The 22635-nt window shown below is 34.4% G+C and overlaps 2 protein-coding genes across 2 annotated transcripts; both read right to left on the bottom strand.

The window, feature by feature from the left end:
• Window positions 1-1609: 1609 nt before the first annotated feature.
• Window positions 1610-5094, bottom strand: LOC138330866 (uncharacterized PE-PGRS family protein PE_PGRS46-like). The gene is made up of 6 exons (XM_069278368.1): window positions 5024-5094; window positions 4497-4582; window positions 3642-4253; window positions 3164-3388; window positions 2538-2738; window positions 1610-1856 (listed from the first exon to the last, which is right to left on the bottom strand). The coding sequence occupies exons 2-6, from the start codon at window positions 4558-4560 to the stop codon at window positions 1843-1845; spliced, it is 1116 nt and encodes a 371-aa protein (XP_069134469.1). The 5' UTR covers window positions 4561-4582; window positions 5024-5094; the 3' UTR covers window positions 1610-1842.
• A 1691-nt stretch (window positions 5095-6785) lies between these two features.
• LOC138330614 (amine sulfotransferase-like) lies at window positions 6786-16416 on the bottom strand. Its single transcript, XM_069278172.1, has 3 exons — window positions 16149-16416; window positions 9514-9825; window positions 6786-7012 (listed from the first exon to the last, which is right to left on the bottom strand). The coding sequence occupies exons 1-3, from the start codon at window positions 16321-16323 to the stop codon at window positions 6786-6788; spliced, it is 714 nt and encodes a 237-aa protein (XP_069134273.1). The 5' UTR covers window positions 16324-16416.
• Between the last annotated feature and the right edge of the window lie 6219 nt (window positions 16417-22635).

The following is a 22635-nucleotide window of genomic DNA, read 5'->3' as shown; positions in this document are numbered from 1 at the left end:
ACTAATTTATGGATATAAATACTAAGCTGTTCTAGTTTGTGTAGTTAAGAAGTATATTTAGGTTAATGAATGAATATCCCTCCGAGAAACATACTATACAGTTCTGCATGAGGTTACATTGCAGCTGATATTAACTTTACTGCTATCTCTCATATAGTCACATGAAGAACTCAACAAAACCTTGCATGTATGACTATCATACAAATAAACAATTACACATAGTAGTTTTTGTGCAAATGGATTAAGTTTCCCAGTATTTGATGAGTTTATAAATGAGTTTCTCCTCATTTTCGAAATACGTGTCTTTAAATCTAAATACGAATTTTTTTTTTTTAAATGTCTGGAGAAATCGAGTTAATGTAAACAGTTATGCAAATTTATAAATATATATTCGTGGTTTATTATAACATATCAATGCATTTTCTTTGGGGAAGAATTTTATTACAACTTCGATCGATCACCGTTGGAAGTGATAAGCAAAATACTGGACACACTTAAAACTGCAAAATAACAGAGAGTAACGTCCCATAAAAGTTACAAATAGCATCTGTCTGTCTATTCTAACTCTTGTGGATTCTTCAAATAATTTTATCTTAATACATATATGAATGATATTTCAAGTAAATCCGGCCCACCATGTTAAGGCAATAATAAGTATTTTCATTTGACAAAATACATCATTCTCATTTTTATGCATTATGATCTTTACGATACGGAAAGCAGGGAATTAATAAAAATGATCCCTTGATCATCTACAGTACAAACCCCCCAATTTCACATCTAAATTAATTATGCTGGTGGGCATAAAAGAACGAAGCACGACAGAATATAATAAGTCACATCACGAATATACAAACCTATATAATCTTACGATTAACTCTTGAGAAAATACGGACCGAATATATAGTATCGTCAATTCTAGTTGACTTCTCATTTCGATCCAGGCGAGAATGCTTAATCCGATAAAACACATACATTTGTTTTCATAAATATGGACATGTATATTAGCGTCATTTGCAATAAAAGTATTTGGCGAATTCACAATATACCATATGATGTAAATTTTAAAAAAAATATATAATTTTTTTTTGCAGTTCAGTCTCCCGTATACATATCTGTTATTATTAGGTACAAATAATCTGGATCCTACAACGTTATCTAAATTGGAAATAAAATATTATTCTAGTGCGCAGTAAACAAACTCAAATGCATTCATCAGTTTTGTTCGTATTCAGGCAAATCAAATAATAACAATGAGTCCCCAACCTAACGAAACTTATACCACATGCGTGGTAAACTACAAACACTGATAATCTTCGCAGGTTTCCGTGCGGCGTAAGATGTTTGGAAATGCCTTTGTTTGTTCAAGGAGTAACAAAACAGCATTTTAGAAACAAAGCTTTATTGGGAATACTTAATTTGATTATGAACATATTTAATGTTGAAAATGAATAAATACGTAGAAAAGGTGAATACTTTAAAGTATATGGATTGTAATACAATAAATATATTTTGAATAATGATAAATGTCTTTTTTGTACTGTCAACAAACAGTATTTTTTTTCAATGCATATCTCTAAACTCTAAATCTTAAAAAAATACAGCAGTATTCTTGGATAGCCGTAGTTTCCAGCACACCTTTCGCAAAAGTGATAGAGATCCGTTTGTGTCGATAATCCATAAATCAATGAGGCATTGTTCAAACACCGATGTGTTGTCCTTTGAACCCTGGATGTAACCAGTTTAAGTGAGTATATGGTGGTCCACTATTGTCGCGGTGACCTCGAATGTCGTCTGATCGTGTCGTCTGCTATGCCTAGGGCTGGACACCGAAAATCATGCTTAATAGCTTCTACCTGTAGTGGAGAAAAACCAAGAAGATTAATCTGCAGTAATCATAAGTAAACTACGTATACACATATTCCATTAGTGTATACACATAGAATTGTGATGTAGCCACATTAATTGCAATGTCATCGTTCTTCATGCGAAAATACACAATGTTTTACTGGGTTATATGAACTAATCTTGAGATGACGATGCGTTACATGAACATTTTAGTAAAAAAACATTATTGAAACTGTTACTGTTCATTCCACATATAATTTTATTTGGTAATAACGTAAAGATCGTAAATACCACATGAGCGATTTTTAAAAGAAAGAAACAGGTTGCACTGTATAGTTTATACCATACTAGTATGTAATACAACATTATTCTAAGCTTATATGGTATTTAATGCACGACTGCAAACATATCAAATTTAGCTGAAAACAAAAGAGACAATGATACAAAACTTAATATGGAATACTTCGTATTAAGCTAATATTTTAAAATTTCTTAGTTATGTGTTGAAGGCATTTTAATATGTGGATTTAACCTTTGATCGAGCAAAACGTGTATTGATATATATATATATATATTATAGTCTACTAAATGCTCATTTACATATAAAACATATATACATTTTTTCTTAAATTGAGTAAATATTTTATCGAAATGTTTATCAATATATTTAACAACGGTATCGAACTCACCCTTAGAGTACCCCTTGGAGTAGTGACCCTTTGTGTAGCCTTTGTAGCTTGGTCTGATAGTCCTTTGAGGGAACCTAGGGATTCCCAAACTTCCCATTCCAATTCCTCCCTTCATTGGGCGACGCAGACCGCTGACCCCGAGGGATCGGGACATGTAAGGGTATCCTTTGGTGTAGGGCATCCTGGCGAACCCTGCGGATCCTGTTATTGAACGACTTTGGTTTAATAAATACTTTATATATACGTTAAAAGTATACTATTTAAATGTTTTTCTTGGTTTTAAATATTAAAGTTGCTAAAATCGATAAAGTCTTGTATGCCAATCCTACATATCTTTAAAGAAATAGTCCCTTAGAGATATAGGGTTTCCTTTGGATAACTTTATACCTTTATAGATGTATGAGATGTATCATAAAACAGTTATAAACGCCAGATTAAGTATATTGTAATAATAAACATGTTTCATGAACGCTATATCCTTCCACACTGATTTCAATAACACAATAGTTCAATATTAAATAGCGGCAAATACATTGACTTGGACGATGGTTATGGGGAAGGGCTAATCAACAGTTGAGAAGGTGTATAAAATATATCTTTACACACTTATTACATGAAAATCTTACCTCTGTTGAACGATGGCATACGGATTCTTGGCTGGTATTGGATCCTTGGCTGAACTCTGGGGAGGACTCGTTGCCTAATTACAGGTCGGTAACCCTTGCTGTAACCCTTGCTGTAACCCTTGCTATATCCCTTGCTGTATCCCCTACCTATATCATCAAATCCTCTGTTGATACCCCCAACACCGAATCCACGTACACCTCCAGTCAAAGCTCCACCTGATCCAACTAGTGAGAAAAATGTAAACTTTAAAGCACTGCTCGTAGTATTTTCATGTTGAATCATTTAATAGTTAATATAAAAGATAAACGGGTATTTATCTGATTACTTATAATGAAATTACTTTTATTTTGGTATATTTCAATATTTAATTTAAACCTTGATGATATATTTAAACAAAAGCAAGCAAATATAACTAACGATAAAGAGCTGTACGTGTTGCCTTAGATCGTAAAGTTATATATTAACCATGATACTTACGACCCCCGATGAAGCCATCGCGACTGCCATAACTGTCATAGTACGGCCCAATTTGGCCTCCTCCGATACCTCCACCAATTATACCAGCTCCATGTCCTCCTCCGATTCCACCTCCAATCATACCAATGCCATGACCACCGCCTATCCCTCCGCCTATTCCACCACCTATCCCTCCGCCTATCCCACCGCCTATTCCTCCGCCTATTCCACCGCCTATCCCTCCGCCTATTCTTCCTCCAATGAATCCATTATCATCAAATCCGCCTTCGATTCCGCCAATACCGTTAAAATCATCAAAGCCTCCGATGTCCCTAAATCGGCCTACTCCAGCCACACCGCTTCCTAGTACCCTGCCAGCACCGATGCCACCATGACCTATTCCACCGCCGATGCCACCATGTCCTATTCCACCACCGATACCACCATGTCCTATTCCACCGCCGATGCCACCATGTCCTATTCCGCCACCGATGCCGCCATGACCTATTCCACCACCAATACCGCCTATTCCTATGAAGCCGCCGTCATCAAGGCTGTTAGAGCCAAAGTGATCAATACCATCACTGATACCACCTCCAATGAATGGGCCGCCAATGAAACCGTTGTTATCGTCTGAAAAAAAAACATTTCCATGTTATAGAAAAACACATATCCATTTATCAGTTAATAATCGAATCTGAAAGATAACCAATTTATGTATGGTAATAATGAATAGTTACAGATATGCTACACACTAAATTGGTGATGTAAGGTATTTGTTTTTTCACAGAAGTATATTTTTTGTAATATTTATGTTAATATAACTTGATTCTAAGTAGAAATGCAGCATATTTCGAATAATAATGATTTTCTTACCGAAACCGTTATCATTTCCTAATGACACCGCCAGCAACGCCGTGACTATTATCAAGGTCTTCATATCTGTTCTGGAAGGTGATACTCTGTAATAATATCATGGATTTTCAAATTAATAAAATCACAATATTTTGTAGGATATTGAGGAACACGATAAAAATGTGGATTCTTATCAGTGTAAAATCATATCAACAATACACTAACAAGAGTAAAATACATTAAAGTGTCTTATTAGCTTATAATTAATTTCTGATTTAGCTTAAAACATAATAAAGATACATCATGGAAATACCATAGGTGTTTAGCACGCTGGTAAGTCAAAGACCCACTATAGACTAATATATAAAGATAAGTCTATAGTGGGTATTTGACTTACCAGCGTGCTAAACACCTATGGGAAAAACAAAATCGGTGCGAAGAAAGCAATGCAACTGCTTTGTAAATATCACAGTAATATGAACAATAATATATGTCGGATTAATTTTGCTATCATTCCATATCTGTATAAATGTATTTCTTTCCCTTACCTTTTTTCTGCTATCCAAACTCTCTAGAATTTCAATGTTTTAGATAGTTCTGCCAGCTACGACAGCTCAAGAGTACGGCCTTATCTGGATTTTCGTCTATATTTATACCTTTCCAGATTTCGGATCGGACGATTAATTGATACTAATACCATATTCATGGTCATTAACTCGACATACACGAAAAACACAAACATGTTAACAAGGTATTTCCATGTCATAGAGGGTGTTCCAGAATATGGACAAAGCGGGTCAGGTGAAATATTAGTCTCATGTCTATAGTTCCGGTGCATTGTGTATGTAGTAATTCTACGATGGATAAAATAGACAAGGTACATATCGAACAACAACTTTTACTTAAGTATGTCTGGTTTATTTCGTCGGTCAGTAGGTTAACGTGTCTGAATGTGTTGAGTTTATCATTATTCGAATGTCATCTACTTCACGATACCATGCCGTACACGCACTTCCGCAAACATTTGGTTTGTTTTGTAATTAAGGACCGTAATTGTGTTGATGCATCGTGAATGTGCATACATTGTTTGTTCCCGGACAAACGGACACTGCATGAATATCAATTAATATGTCAACAACTCGGAAGGAAAGATAATGTCCATATACGACTAAAAACAAAGATGTAGCTGTGGGATACCATTTATCCATCTGCATTCAACTGTTATAAAAATAACATGATGCGAAACCTGTTTAACATTTGATTCAGGTTTTTTTGTGAAATTTTCTTTTTAAAAGCTGCAGTAAATCGGTCTTGATAAAATAAGTATTTTTCGCTCTAGCTCCTTAAATCAACCCAGTTGTTGAAAGTATCTTAAAGCTATAAATCCTAGCATATCAGACATGTGGATACAGTGTTCTAATTATTTAGAAATAAGAACTAATTGCTAAATTACGATATCTGGGACCCAGTTTTTCACGAACATTCCTTAAATTTAAGGAATTAATTGACTTAAAAATATCCATAGGAAAGCATTATACATGTAGATTTAACGGAAGGTTCCTTAACTTTGTTTGTTTGCTTGTTTTAACGTCCTATTAACAGCTATGGTCATGTAAGGACGGCCTCCCATGTATGCGGTGTGTTGCGTGTATGTTGTGCGAGATGATGTTGTGGGAGACTACGGAATATTCATGTTGTGTCTTCTTGTGTAGTGGAACTGTTGTCCTTTTTATAGTGCTATATCACTGAAGCATGCCGCCGAAGACACCAAGCAACACACCCCACCCGGTCACATTATACTGACAAACGGCGAACCAGTCGTCCTGTATGCTGAGCGCTAAGCAGGAGCAGAAACTACCACTTTTATAGACTTTGGTGTGTCTCGGCCAGGGGATAGAACCCAGAGCCTTCCTCACAGAGGCGAACGCTCATCTCAAGGCCAAAAGTGAGGCGGCGCCAGCTTAAGCGGCTAGTAATTGGAAATATAAAAGCATGGCGTGCAAATCAAGATATATTATGAATTGTTACCTGACTCTCTATATAAATGGAAATGAAGTAATTTTGACAATTGACCGGTCAATGGTTTGACAATTGACCACGCGAAATGTTTGCATGCGCTTTATTGTTGACGTCATAAACATCGACGCGCCGGACCCAAATACCGGTATTCTTTCGGCGAAAGTCTTTCTCGCCAGAAGCTGTGATAAGTTTAAGATTGAGGTTCAGGTAACAAAACAGTTGTTGCATGCCTTTCCAGTCATCAGTCAAGACTATTTCCCCTCGGTGTTTGGACCAACCCTATAAACTGTTTTACTCGGCATTTGGCCTTTGGAAACAGTTCATCGGGTTGGTCCCAACACCTCGGTAAAAAGTTTTAAGCATTGACTGAAAAGGCATGAAACAACTGTATATTATTCTATAACAAATACTAGCCTGTTTCATGTCCTCGTATATCAAATACATGATGTTGTCCCCTTTATACGTGGCCTCGATCTTCTCCCAGTCAAATAGGGTGTCAAACCAGGAACCATACATCACTGCAATAGACGGCAGGAACAGGTAGTAAATATATATGTTTTTTATTATTATTTTTTTGTTATTCATTTTTAGTTAATGTCAATAACACAACATGAACAGAAGGTCATGGGAGATACATGTAAATACAAAAATGTTATATTAAATACATTTTTTTTTAATTTGAAAGAAGGTATTTAAGTTCACCCATAAGTATCTTCTTGAGATAACACAATACACACATTATACTAACCACTCAAAAATGAACGTATACATTTGTTATTTAAGATTATGGAAATCTGTAGTATAGTTTTATATTACTGCTGATTTGTAAAAAGTAACACCCTTATTAATCATAGTTATCAATGCTAATAAACATAACTAGATTTGCATTCACAGTGCAGTAAAATAAGTACATAGTCAGACAATGAAACCGAGATGTGGTCTACAATATCATTTCACAATTTTGCAGTGTCATTAAGTATGTATAAAGTGATTTCTGCAGGCATATTTCCATCTAAATATATATAGGCTAAAGGGAAAAAAGTAAGATTTGTACAGTACACTAATTCAGTGTTGTAACTATCTGTAATGTTTACAAGGCATCATGCATGCATGTTTGTCAATTTCAATGACCTTCAGACCTGAATTCATCAAACTTTGTAATTTTCAATAGATTACCGAATAAAATTTTAACATAGTCGAGCAACAACGCATCATCATTCTTTGTCAGCAAAACTCAAAACCAATTATTCATACCATTAAATCAATGAGAAATAAAAATATACATGTAACACTGAAGGGTCTTTATTTATGCTTTATCAATTACAAAGCCATTGAGTAAGATAGTGTATCGTGTAAGTGTCAAAATATAATATACTTATAATAAATTCAATGTTTAAGGCATTTATTCTTTCATGAATACCTCCCTCGCCATACCCGAACAGCTGTCCTGTAGTTAAGGTGTTAGAGTTTACCTGTTGTCTCCATTGTATCTGAGTTCAGACACCAAGAGTGGTCGAGAAACACCACAGTCAATAATCAATAATAAAACTGGTCGTCTCTGATCCTGTTTAGCGTTCAGCGAAAGGGAGAGCTTTTTCGTTTTCCGGATGTCTCCCTTGACACCGCCTTGGCCACATTTGGCCTTGCGTTGAGTGTTTGCCCCTATGTGTTATGCTCAAGGTCCTGTCTCCTGGTCGAGACACAACAGCCTATAACGATGGTTGTGTTTGGTCCTGATTATCAGAAAGGGAGTGAGACGACTGGTGTACCTGTTATCATTACAATGTGACCGGGCGAGGTGTCCTGCTTTGTGTCTCTGACGGCATGTTTCAATGTGATAGCACTGTAAAATGGGTAAGGGTTCCAACATCACAAGGAGACACTAATAATTAAATAGCGTGACTCTCTACAAAGCATACAAGAAGCAAATTGTTTTTTCAAAATGGCTGCCAAATTAATCATTCCCAAAATCCTATGTATACAAACTTTTTCAGACAACAGAAGTCTATCATTGCCACATTTGGCATAGGCCAACTGGCTACAAAGGAGACAAATCTGTTTTGGAAATCACAAAAACTGTTACGAGACTTGAACGTGACTAATACTTCAAACACAAAAAAAGATTCCTATATGACCTTGGTTTTTAAAAGGGCGTGACCATACTCGACGGGTCGTAAAATGTCATAAGCCTGTTCTTCACAGTAATCCAACGTAAAGATGTATATAATAATGGTTGATACATCCTAAGCAAAGTACTTTGATGCGTTGCTTAAGAAATGAGACATTTTTAATCTATGTTGTATATTTTTTTTAATTTCTGTTCTATGCTCTCTCAGTTTGGAGCATAAAGAAAGATAATGATGATGATGATGATGAATGATGATAAATGATGACGATGATGATGATACTCGAAGGGTTGTAAAATGTTGTCACAACCTTTTACCTTAATAGTAAACGCAAAATATAGAGCTTCTGACAGGATAGATAAAATGGTGTTGCGCAGTCTGCACCAAAAAATCATTTCGTAAAAAATGAAATTACAAGCAAACAAAACGTTATACAGTTTCACGGCAAAACGGCAAAAAGCTATAAATAAACATGATGAATCTATAGCTATAAACAATGAATATAATATATCTAATCAATGGGAAACAGGCTAGGGTAGGATACGGATACTTAATAACAGGAAATGGTAGCCAGGAACGGCCCTATTGTTTGGAGATCGATTGAGTGTACTACACAAGTTGTTTCATGCCTTATCATCGGTCCTAACTCTTTTCCACAGGTTTTGGGACCAACCATTGGAACTGTTTTTAGAGGCTGTTTTGTTACCCGAATAGTCCAAAACATATTAAATCAGTGTTAAATAAAGCAAAAAAACGAAATATTTTATTTACATTTATACAGAGAGTGGGGTATTGATTATATACCAGTATTATTGGTAAAACTCGCCTTTTAAATGATTGTAATTTAACCGATATTTTGATAATCAGGTCAAACAATGATAATATTATCTTACTGGTTCCTTCCCGGTAGAACTTGAGAAATCCTTCCCAGGATCCCGTGAAATCTGAATAAGTTAATTTCAAGAGAAATGCATACAGGGATACGGCAACATCTTTCGGATTTCTAGAAATAACAAGTACTTTTCCCTTCCCTTCTCTGACTTGTCGAGGAAGTCGGTCAAAGGTCATGTGAGACGCCAAAAGCCTGGGTGACGGTAACTTGTCCAGAACGTCAACCTCGTTGTAGTCCAAGAAATTCGGTGACCCGATGTAAGAAGTCGATCCATTACGTAGCATGCTGGCGATCGCAAAGGCCCAGTGTGTCCCTGAAACAAAATATAAATTTGTCTATCAGTGCATGTTTTTGTGTTATTATTTTTATTGTTTTGATATTTTTTTATCAAATTTGTTAAAAAGGAAAGCAAAATTAAGAAAAAACAATTTCCAACAACAATGTCCATCATTTCAATAATGCAGTAAACATTATTTATCTATTCTTTAAAATTTAGTACTTACTTTTGCCTACATGGAATTGTTTAGGCAATACAAATTTGGAAAGGTTGTTAAATATTAGCTCATGATAATAATTATTTCCCTAGCATAATCATTTTTTATTTGGTTTGTTTTACTCTTTCAGTCCCCTATTCGAAGCATTCAGTAATTTACAAAATTCATAATGTTTCAGAAATATATATACATAAGATATGTTATGTTAATGTAAATTCAGTATAAAGAACGTATGACTGTTATTTCCATTGTCAGTATAATATGATCTGAATATTTCAAGTTGTTCGCTTCAGTGTGATAGGGCTATAAAAAGGGTAAAAGTTTATACTATTACATGTACTATAAGAACTAAACACAGCCAATTTATCACGGCAAATAAGTTTACGTTTGCATGCATCAGATTATTTTTTCTTGGCGAACTCATTTCACGATCTATTCTTAAATATTATTAGTACATCACTTGACAGAATACTTGATTCTGATTGGATACACACATGACTACTACTTGCAATAGTGCCCGGTCAAGCGTGCACTATCGAAGTTGTGCGAAATTGAACGTGAATTATAACGTTGCACTTCGACCAAGACGTCAAGAGGGCGGACAGGCTGTTGTGTGCGGGGATGAAAACAAAAAAGTGTTGGTTTTCTACAGAAGACAGTTCACTCATTGATCTACTTTTAATCTTCATGAAGCTGATAACGGACTTCTGCGTTAATTCATAAGTTGTACTTTTAATGTAACATATGTGGCGTGGAAATGGAGATAGCGATGCGAAGTGTCGCTTGACGTGCTTCTGATACGATGACATTAGAACGAGTCCGATGTGAAGGTGATATACTAAACCCATTACGGCCTGGTTGAGAGGGCACTATTGATAGTATTCTCGGGCACTATTCCATATCTCGACAATACTATGAGGCAATAGTGTTCTCTCAACAAGGCCATAATAGATAAGTATTATCATATAGTGCGTTCCATTTGAAGATTCGTAAGAGCTGTACATAATTGATATGGCACTCACTAATGGAACGCATTTGAATATTTTCCATGATGGCGGAACCCATATGCAAATATGTTTCTTATATAAAAGCAAATTATTTTCTTTGTTTATAACAAAATGAATATAAATGTAATACAAGTGAATACATTGAAACAAATAATTCATGTAATTTCATTGCATATATATAATCTCTGTCTTGTTTTCAACAAAGAAAACATTTCGATGACAAAGGAAAAACTATCTTGGATCCAGATGGTATGCCTCTGAAAACCGGTTCAGTTGTACTGGTACGGCGCGTTCCATTTGAGATACAGAAGATTCGTATCAGTACTGGTATTGGTACTCTTATCAATACAGCAAGAAATCTATTTTCGCGATATCCTTTCCCCGTCAAATGTATTTACACCCGAAAATAATGTTATTTATAGTACATAATTACATACTGCAGACAACTAAAAAATAGACATTCTACACATACATGTGACAGTTTGGTTTGGTTTAATCAATTCAACTTCATATTTACATCCAGGGTCATGTAAGGACGTGACAGATTTGTTGATGGGGAAAAACCAGAGTACCCGGAGAAAAGCCACCGAACAAGGGTCAGTACCTGGCAACTGCCCCACATGGGATTCGAACTCGCGGCCCAGAGGTGGAGGACTTGTGGTAATATGTCGAAAAATCTTCACCACTCGACCATCGCCCCTCCCGCATGTGACAGTGGACAGTGTGTGATGTTGTTCTTTAATGGTATCTGCCGTAAATAGGACATTAAGGATACTCAACCAAATATCCTCTCCTTTTAATCATGTTAATGATTATAGTCGTGTTTACTGAGGACTAATTGGGTTGCAAACATAGTCAAGGGCCGTTAAAACTTACTACATACATGTACTTGTATTTATCATAACGAGACTTATTGACTTAACGTTTGACGTTTCTCAACACGCCAGCAGCTAAGGTTTGTGAAATCCTAGTTGAACATAAAACACCCCGGTATGTTTATAACATGAACTGTAACATGCCATACACTGACCCAAAATCCATTACAATGTAAATTCAACATAAGTAGATCCCATTATACCGTCTGTCTCGTCTAAGCTAACATATAACTAAGCCCGAATGCATGTAAATGTTTTACTTGAAAACCAAAACTAGCAAACAAAAAGCAGCCTTGCATTTCAGATTTCTATATTATTATGGCATTTTAGATTGCAATGTGGTTTTTAATGATATTTTCTTTGTTCTTTTGATGCATTAATTCAATTAAACACGTAAATAATGGAAATTCTTTCAAAATTTGCTTGACTACATCCTATTTTCAAAGATCCCATACACACATATTTTTATCTTCAACATAGCATATGTGTCACTTATTCATTTGCAGTTGCGTTGAGGTGTTATGTCTCCCCTAGAACGGATATCCTTGTGTGTGCCAGAACAAAATTTTCAATGTGTTTTGTAGATGCATGAATATAATGTAACAGAGCACATGATTTGATACAAACATAATCACTGCCTCTGCCAGGATTCGAACTCGGGACTTTGGGATACTAGTCTGAAGCTCAACCGATCGAGCTAAAGAGAAGTTCTCTCTAGCCGAGCGGTATATTGCGGCTAGTATTCACCATGTATCATGTATCATGTTTGCGTAAAATCAACATAACAACCATTAACAATACCATAACACCCTTCATAAGACGTCAAAAGGATATATAGTTAAGCCATCCTAGATTTTCCAGGGTTTCTATCACTGTCGTTATACCCACCCCTGTCATAGTAAAACTGAAGGCAGTTTGAGAGAAAAAACAATCTGACCAATCACAGGTCTGCAGAGACTTCTTTGACGATTAACAGAGAGCGATGCTCAACTTCAAAGCCATACAATATACCGTAACTGTTAAATGATTCTTTTGATGTACATCAAAGGATGAAATTACATATTTATTTGTTGTCGCATGCCGTGCCTTCAGTTTTGATAAGTAATAGTTGATGAATGGATCTTATTAAAGTGAATGCATTGGGTATGGAGGATTTTCGATCGGTTGAACTCCCTACTAGTAATCAAGCGGACTAAATCTCTGGTCGTGATTAATTATGTAAATTTACATAAAATCTTCGCGCAGCTACATGTATTGTACTGCACAACATTATCATTTACATTACATTTAGCATTCAGGTTGTGTTCAAGTCAAAATAATTTTCAAACCTAGTGAAAGTTTTAGTGACTATCATAACGAGACCTAATTATATAACGCCAACGGAAATTTGACAAACACATGTTTAACAATTCTCTTCACGCCGGTAGCTGATATTCAATATCCCAGCTGAACTTTAAATAACCCGACATGTTAAGGTAGGTCCATACTTTTGAAAATCGCGCCAACTCATATGACGCTATACCGGAAGTTGCGGAGGTTGTTTTGAATTCCAGAATGGTTTCCGATACACCACGACATCACACTTGGCTATTTTTTCAATAGGTGAAAATTGTCTACATATGATATTGAATGTTTAAAATCATTAAATAAATCAAATAAAAGCAGTGAAGTGAAAATTATATGCTATCTCTGAGGTTTTTGCGGTCCCTGTAGTAAATGGGAATGGATTTTTAAACACCGGAAGTGCCGTTCGTCGCTATAAATCATAAGACGGGACCCGGCCGGACCGAAATTCCGGAATTCTAAAAAAAATCGCATACGGATTTCCTTTAAACACACAGTTTGGAGAAAATCATAAAAACAAACAGACATAAACCAGATATTATATCACAAAAACATATGAACTGATGTGGAATGTTTTTTTTGCGGCATGATTTTCAAAAAATAGTCAAATATAACCCATCCTAGCACTGGATGAAATGGGGGTAGGGTTGCGAGTTACAAACATCAAGCTTACAAAATTGTGAAATTTTGATCGAGGACCCCGTGTTTTTATATGATATTTGAAAAACATATTACCTTGGGCATATCATATACAAATATTGTGAAATTGACATGGGTTTTCATTTCCTTTTTGGCCTATTCATTGATTTTTTACGGGCGAAAATATGGCAAAACATGGTAATTACGTATATAGAAACGGTCCTGGGAAATAACAAAAATTAGTTGGCATTTGTAAAAATAAAATAGTTTTGTATATTGTTCTATCGTCAGAAATTTAGGACAAAAAATCAACAGGATCGAGACTACATTCACCCTAATATTACAGAAAACATAATTTTATGAATTTTTCTATTTTCGGTCAGCAAATTTGCATGGATGGTATATTTCAAGCTGAAATATCTCAAAAAGTAGTTCGAGAACACCCATTTATCTTTACAGATTTGAAATCTACATGAAAAATGCAAGAAAATAAGACCTGTTAGAAAAAAATGACATGGGTTTTTCCAAAAGTATGGAGCTACCTTAACAACATCAACTGTAACAGGTCATATTATGACCTCAATGCGTTCGAAGTACAGATCACTTCATCAAAAGCATGCCATTTCACCCTTCAACTAGTTTCTGTCTAGAGCTTACAGTATAGATAGGACAAGGACAATTGTATTTTTATGATTTTTTATAATCATTTTTAAACAAGCATAACCAATCACACATTTCAATATCAAACTTTATTTTAAACGATTTTTGGTTTGCAATAAAATCAATGCTTTAATGTCATTGCTTGTTTTTCCTATTACAAATCGAAACAAAATAACTGATAAGAAAGCACAACACAAATCTTGGCTATATCCTATTTCGAAGTCTCCTAACTCAGAACATAATAGTTATGAACATAATATCACAATATCATAGACAAATGAAAAGACATTATTTTCCATTGACGTGAATACTGTGTTTTTTCTATGGACTTATCAACTCAAAAGAGACTAAGAATACTGCTTAAATGTTAATTATCTTTATACTGATTACTGATTATTCCTTAATTCTAATTGAAGCCATTGAATAACAAACAGAAAAAAACCCGGAAAAGCAATGATATTCTTATATAACTTCATATATCGGTCCATTGTACACGTCTTCATTTAATTCATAAAATAGAGTTTCCCCGTAAGTGGCCTTTTATGAGTTTTTTTTCACCGTTTTTCACTTTATGTGCCCTACATCGTGTGAAATGTTTAATCTTTTGATTTATATCAACCATCGATGTCGCATGTACTTAAGACATTGCCACTTATGTCAACACATCGACATGTATACTAATTCATCAATTTATTTGTCAGTAACTTTGCAACAACTAATCATGAATAAAAAAACCTTGCTGCTGTGACAACTGACATTGCCTTCCACACTCATTCATATTATCCTAGATTCAGTTACAATTTGCATTTTTCTACTGGCACTTCACACAAAAACTTGTTCAGGCGTAACGGCTAGATATTAAAGTAGCATTAAATGTCGAAAGCTTTAACATTATGTATTGTAGGTAATGTACACTGGCGCATATCTATCATTGCATTCGACGATTCATTGTTTCTTTGATATTTTTGTTTAATTTCTGAAAGGATATTCGATAGTCGATTAATTGATAACATAATAGATATGAGCTAGGTGACCAATGAAAAGAAAACTTATAAATATATAATGAACTGTACATTACATTTAAGTTATGAGTAAGGGAAAGACGCTACAGTTGATCTGTACAGTAAATGGAATAGATCTCTACATGTCAAAATTTAAACCACAAACGTATTTCCCCCTTAAATCGCCTCTCTCTTGCTTTTCCAAATCGGTGTGTCCCATATAACATCATGCACCGTACGAGACGCATTCACTTAAAAATCTGATCAACTATCGACGTGGACATGAACACTATTTCATGTCTTTCAGCTACTCTGTCAGCAATATTAGGGCTATGATTCATAATCCACTAGTAATAAGACCATTAAAAATACGAGTGTTGTAAGTAAGAATCCCGTATACAATATAGCAACTTAACATCACTGGCTCTCCATGCATTCCATATGATCCCAAATAGACCCGTTCTACTGTGACAACTCACACCGATACTATATTAAAGTTATTGTTTCTGTGGCATGTTTCTTTATTAACTGCATATTACAGAGGTATATAATTATATATCTATATATGTATATACACAATGGATAAGTTAACAATGCACGACAACTAGAACTGTACCTGATTTTGGATAGGAGAGTATAAAAGTGTCGTCATCGCGAACCTCGAACTCTTCTAACTTCTCAAAATGATCCTTGATATTCCCAGGGAAAAGGCTGACATAATATTTGCCTTCATATTTCTTTGTTTTTAGGGCGTTTCCTTCCGAGTCTGTCTCCTCGACCCATTCACACATGCTTCTTGGTTAAGTCAAGGACGTAGAGAGAGTGGGAGAATAAGTTAAGTACGCCTGTATTCATCCGCCTACCGACTCTGCACAATATTGTAAAACTCGTTCAGATGCGAAGGCTAGAGTTTAATGGGTTTTTGTAGCTTTAAAATGTTACTAGCCGTTACGTAGTACAGAGCAAGCGTAACGGTGCATGTTGATAATTATACTTGACGTTTTGAAAATAAATGCTACTTTTTAATTTCTGCAAAGGACTAAATCCGGTAAGGACTATTATCCGCCCTACGGGTTTTTTTTATTAACAGTAGTCAGAAAAAAACTAATAAATGATATTTAAAGGTGGAGTTCCATATGATTTGAATGAATTATAAAGTCAATCGCGTATATTGTTAGCTTGACGCAACAGCAATACATTCCTACTATTGTGTCAATGCATGTGTTCTGATTGTTTTTCCGAAGAAAATCATATGATAATAGAGTATTGAATTAAAAATGATCCAATTAACTTAAATATACAGAGTATTTAATGAAAATCATTTTTCCTGGAAATCAAAAGGTGTCGTCTGATCGTCTGATGAAATATGTTGTCTTCATTCACTTTTAAAATCTTCCAAATAGGACGTGTTGGGCGAGTGGTTCTCGAACATTTTTTTTATTATTTCTTTTTTATTTTCCTTGACCATTTCAAAGCGACATTTTAAAATTCATAGTTGCTTTTTGTATTGGTTTGTACAATGTTTATTTTTGTGATAAACTGAACTACATAAACATTTTTTTCAGGATGCCGGGCTCTGGCCCGACAAATTTTCCTTGAGTATTGTGTGGAAAACGGACAAAACCAAAGGGAGACGTTCCCTGGCAAGTGAAAGATGTTATGGATATAAGGTGTTTCTTCGGAAAATTTATTTTATAAATATCAAACCAGAAGATGTAACCTACCATAAATGTTATTTAAAGTTCAAATCGATCAGATGACACTTTTTTTTTACATCATACCGGTAGATGTAAACAGTATGAAAACCCTTCAGAATTTGCTGACCAAGACTTCGTACCTTTTCAGAAAAAAGCAGAAGGTTTTATTAAATGTATGCAGTCCGAAGAATATAACTTTACCAATATCATCCTCTGGAAAGAGCCCGAAATGTGCACACATGTCCTCAATACTGTGGTATTTAGGTTGTGGCCGGCATGCAAACGAGGTTCATGGTGTAAGAAAATTAGCGACCTCTTTGGAAGACGCATCTTACATGCATATCGTTGTTGATGCTTCGGACACAGACAGTAAACCAGAGGAGTAATCGTATTAGCTTAGGAAATTTGAGTACTTATAGTGAAAATGTTTTGACGAACATAAGTGGAATGATACATTTTAAATATGGTACTTTTCATCATGATCACGTTGCAAGCTATATCTAAATACACCTTGTATTTTAGACATTTGATTCTCATTAAAAACACTTGTTGGCTATGATAACCCACTATATCCGTAATTAATAAAATTATTGATATTATTGTTTTAATTTACATTAGATACGTTTTACATTTAGTAATAATTTACTGTCACTCATCAAAAGAAATAAACAGCAGTAAGTGGTTACAAAAGCGTTACAGGAATGGCAGAATCCTTACTTACACAGTATAAATATTTGTCTGCTAAATATATATCAAATTAAAATTAATTATATGAAACAATACATGTACTATATTTGGGATACATCTTAATTGTTTTTGAATATTGACAACCTGAAATAAGTCAATATTTCCTTGTTTCAATTAACTCAGACATCTGATTTGTGCAGAAACAATCCATAAATATGCTGATACGATGAGATCAATTTGGTTGTTATGGCCGTTACTTGTTGTTTTGGCATTTCATACTGTAAATAGTAACCTATTTGCAATGATACTTTATGTTTGTGACTTGCAGATGCCCACCTATTTAGATCAAGTGATGAGTAAAATTGAGTCTTACAATAATATGTATTTATATAAGAAAGGTTATTGTCGATGTTCATACATTTCGAGATTTTGATTTAAAGTTAAATTTGCGCGAATCCCATTTTGGCCATGTGACTAGAATTTTTTTTTTGAATATATTACACATAATCATCATAATTTCGCGGATGAAATTCTCGCGATTATCCCAATGTACCTCGAAACCTCAAAAATATGATTCCGTGAAAGCTGGCGACTATACGGTGTTCACTCCGGGATTGAATGTATTTTTCTAATTTTCATAGTATATAAATAGCATTACTATACATGGAATGTGCTTGTTTCAAATGTGTGTTTGCTGGAAACAACTTAAAGACAATTCATCATCACCATTGCCAGCTACTTAATTACTCATACGATTGCTACAGTACTCATTATTAAATAAATAATTGCATAATATCAGTAATAGTGGCGGCTATATCGTCATATAAATACATTATATCGAGAAGATGATTGATGTAATGTATATAAATATTGCAACAAAAGTAACATTTTGTTAATAATAATTGTTTGTTAGTTTGATTAATTAACGTCCTATTAATAGCTATAGTCATGTAAGGACGGCCTCTCATGTATGCGTTGTATGTTGTGCGAGGTGCGTTTTATGGGAGACTACGGTATATTGAGGTTGTGTCTTCTTGTATAATGGAACTGTTGCCCTTTTTATAGTGCTATATCACTGAAGCATGACGCCGAAGACACCAAACAACACACCGTTAATAATAAATATAGCAATAGGTATAATTGATAAGAATATAAGCAATTTACAGAGATATTTTTTATTGAAAACTATGGAATTGATATCATTTATCTCATGACAGCAGACCGTAGATTCCTATTACGCAACCATTAGATCACAGAAACCACATGGACACCTGTTGAAAATAAAAAAAATATTACTAAATATTCACAACATAAAGTGGAAAAATGACTTTTGGTAATTGAACCATGTAATTAGCTTTGTCTCATAGTATAGTAACCAATGTCATTATTATACATTCCTCTGTTGTTAAGAATATAATCCGCATTCATTGAATTCTTCAATTGTTTATTGACATAGTAATAAAGTGTATTACACATTGTTGTCATTGATGTTTATTAAAAAAAAGAGATTTTATTGAGATACATGTATATTTGTAATATGTAGGTATGTAAAATTAGTGTAGTAATTATATAAGCCGTAAGTCACTGATATCAATCATACAAATGCATTAAGGTTAATGCATTTAAAATGTAATAAATGGAGAAATTGTTTGTTCTCCATGGATGATTTTAATGTAAAAAAAAAAAAAAAAAAATATGTAAGATATATTACAGATTAAATTCACCTTTTAAAAAGAAATTATCTGATGAATACCCATGGAGGTATCCACATCTATATTTAATGCCAATAAATTAAAATAATAATAGGTGTATTACAAACCATGCTGTGTTTATCAACCGATCCTCTTGATTACCTTCTTGGTTTTCTTGATCAGCATCTGAAACATCTGGCGATGTTATCCCCCTTATCCGTAGAAAGAGAATTATCAGTGTTCATCAAAGGTTCAAACTGGTATGGGATAATGTCAGGAACAAAACCAAAAGTAGGGATATCACTGTCATTGTTTTTCACTGTAGAAGACTCTGTAGTTTTTCTTTATAAATATACAGTATTATATCTACAGCAGATATCAGAGCATGGTGAAACGGATGACGCGTTGGTACCACGTGACCGGCTAGGTCATTAAAGTTTTCTCAGCCGCAGCAATTTACCCTTACTGCCCTTAAAGTAGATAAACAGCTTTGCGGAGTGCTGTGAAATGTATGTCAGACAACAATGATGGGGGTCAAACTATCAGAAAATTTATAAAAAGATTTTTGTGTCAAGATCTATATGAGACAATAGCCCTCCTCCTGTCTCAACACAGGCTTGGAAAACTACTAGTATCTAATAATATTGTTCGTCTTTCCGAATGGGGCCGCGGTGGCCGAGTGGTTAAAATATATCGACATTACATTTTACCAAAAACCCTTCACCTCTGGGTTGCGAGTTAGAATCCCATGTGGGGCAGTTGCCAGGTTCTACCGCTGGCCGGTGGTTTTTCTCCGGGTACTCCGGCATTCCTCCACCAACAAACCTAGCACGTCCTACATGACCCTGACTTTTCATAGGACGTTTAACCAATACAACCAAATCTTTCAGAATATAACTTCTAGGTAAGCTATGTCATTCGCCTTACTTGTCATGGTTAGGGCCTCAGAAACAAAGATGATAAACCGACACATATTGGATCTTAAATGAGTTTTCTTTTTATATGAGATTTTATGAAACGAAAACAGATATTAAATCGTCAAGACAATTTAAATAAGATGAATCAACCAACATTGTCTTTATTTTCAAGTTATTTCTTTATTTATTGGTCTTATGACATTGCCTACCACGCATGATAAAGACATGTTACATGATGTGTCTTGAGCGTACTGTCAAATCGTTATTTTTCAGTTCTTTTTTTGTTTCTTGGTCACAGGACCTCGCCTGTGGTTGTAAGCAAACAGTAAATACACTTCATTAATAAAAGCACTTTGTCGAATATTTGGAGGGCCAAAATACATTGTTCTATGCAAATTATAAATATAGTAAGGGGATAACAGTAAAAGTAGTTTTTATTTACGAATTTGCCCGATTTTGTTACTTTTAATTTTGCAAACACGTAACAGAATGTACATAGCAATAACTGACGATATTATATCTTTAAACTATCGTTCAAAGTTGTAGGTCTCAAAACAGTAACATTCAGTAAGAGAAAATGAATGAATATTTTTTACTTAACCTAGCTAGCCTATATACAAACCTATTTGGTTAGAATTATATTACTATAATATCACTTATTCATTATATTTTGATTAGAAATCTTCATATTTCCATTTCAACTCTTTATATTTATATCATAACGTAACAACTCTTCATATTTAAATCATTATAATGATATTGCAACTCTTTATATTTATATATTAAATTTTGATTTACTCTTCTTACTTATATTATAATATTACAACTCATCATACTTCCATTCCAACTCTTCATATTTCCACTCCATTTCTTCATAATTACATGTATATTATAATATTACGAGTATTCATACTTCCATTTAAACGCTTTACACGCTTTACATTTCCATTGAAAGTATTCATATTTATATTATAATATTACAACTCATCATACTTCCATTCCAACTCTTCATATTTATATTCGATTCATACTTCATTACGACTCTTTATTTTATATTATAATATTACTACTCTTCAAACTTCGATTCGACTCTTTATTTTTGCGTTACATCTCTTCTTATTTATATTATAATATTAAAACTCTAGTGTAATGAAGTAAATCTAGCAATGTAACCAAAATATTGTCGCTTTTTCGAGGCGATCTGTCCCTTTGTTAAGACATAAAATGAATAAATAGAATTACATGTTAAGAAATGTTAAGAAGGTAACGAATGTTCACAAAAACGTAAACAATGAACACATATAGAGCATAAAGATAAACTATCCAGCGACAATGGCGATGTGTTGTGTAGATGATCCCTTCGGTCAATCGCTATGATTAAAAGCGATCGCCGAAGGCTTATGCAGTATACCTAAAGAAAGGAATATAAACATAGTGTGCAGTTTAAATATTATCAAAACCTCGGCTAGAATCTATCTACATTTCCATACCATGTTGTTACATGTTAAAAGTACAACATATGAATTGTCATAGAAAACTGTGTTTCTATAAAACGGGATTCAGCTTCATGAAGATTAAAAGTATATAAATATTAGAACATGTGCGAATTGTCTTCTGTAGAAAAGCACACCGATATAATGACGTTTGCCCGGGCCCTATTGCAAATAGTACCCATGTGTGTAGCCAATCAGAATCAAGTATTCTGTCACGTAATGATAGTAAATAATATAAGGTGTTGTCCAAATGTCTTGGAAATACTTATTGATATCTACAACACATTACATAATAAGACATAAATACAGAAACATTTAGAACACATACCAACATACAGTGTATATCCGCTTTCATACAACATAGATTTTCCCCTCAACAAACTGTACGAAAAGGTTGATACAATTTACATATCAACAGACCCACAAACTAAAATAAATGGTTTATGCGCTATATTTCCGGAACTATCGTGTCGGTATCCCTTCCGGCAGTATCTGATCTCCGACAGCATCCGGTCAAGGTTCACTGCATGTATGATTGACATGTGACATATATAAATGACATGTTCACCTACATAATGTCCGTTGCCCATTCAAAGGTAACATGTGTTTTTCCTTTTC

Source organism: Argopecten irradians, chromosome 9 (genome assembly GCF_041381155.1).
Source record: "Argopecten irradians isolate NY chromosome 9, Ai_NY, whole genome shotgun sequence".
In the NCBI taxonomy this organism is placed as follows: domain Eukaryota; kingdom Metazoa; phylum Mollusca; class Bivalvia; order Pectinida; family Pectinidae; genus Argopecten; species Argopecten irradians.
The sequence above is the reverse complement of the archived record's forward strand: the minus strand, read 5'-3'. Positions and strand labels throughout refer to the sequence as shown.

Excerpts from the sequence above, each read along its gene's own strand:
- LOC138330614 (XM_069278172.1), bottom strand. The coding sequence starts at position 16,323 with ATGTGTGAATGGGTCGAGGAGACAGACTCGGAAGGAAACGCCCTAAAA. Across the intron at positions 9,826-16,148 it reads ACTCTCCTATCCAAAATCAG|GGACACACTGGGCCTTTGCG; the intron begins GTACAGTTCTAG and ends ATTTTGTTTCAG. Across the intron at positions 7,013-9,513 it reads GTTCTACCGGGAAGGAACCA|TGATGTATGGTTCCTGGTTT; the intron begins GTAAGATAATAT and ends CGTCTATTGCAG.
- LOC138330866 (XM_069278368.1), bottom strand. The coding sequence starts at position 4,560 with ATGAAGACCTTGATAATAGTCACGGCGTTGCTGGCGGTGTCATTAGGA. Across the intron at positions 4,254-4,496 it reads AGGAAATGATAACGGTTTCG|ACGATAACAACGGTTTCATT; the intron begins GTAAGAAAATCA and ends TTTTTTTTTCAG. Across the intron at positions 3,389-3,641 it reads CGATGGCTTCATCGGGGGTC|TTGGATCAGGTGGAGCTTTG; the intron begins GTAAGTATCATG and ends TTTTCTCACTAG.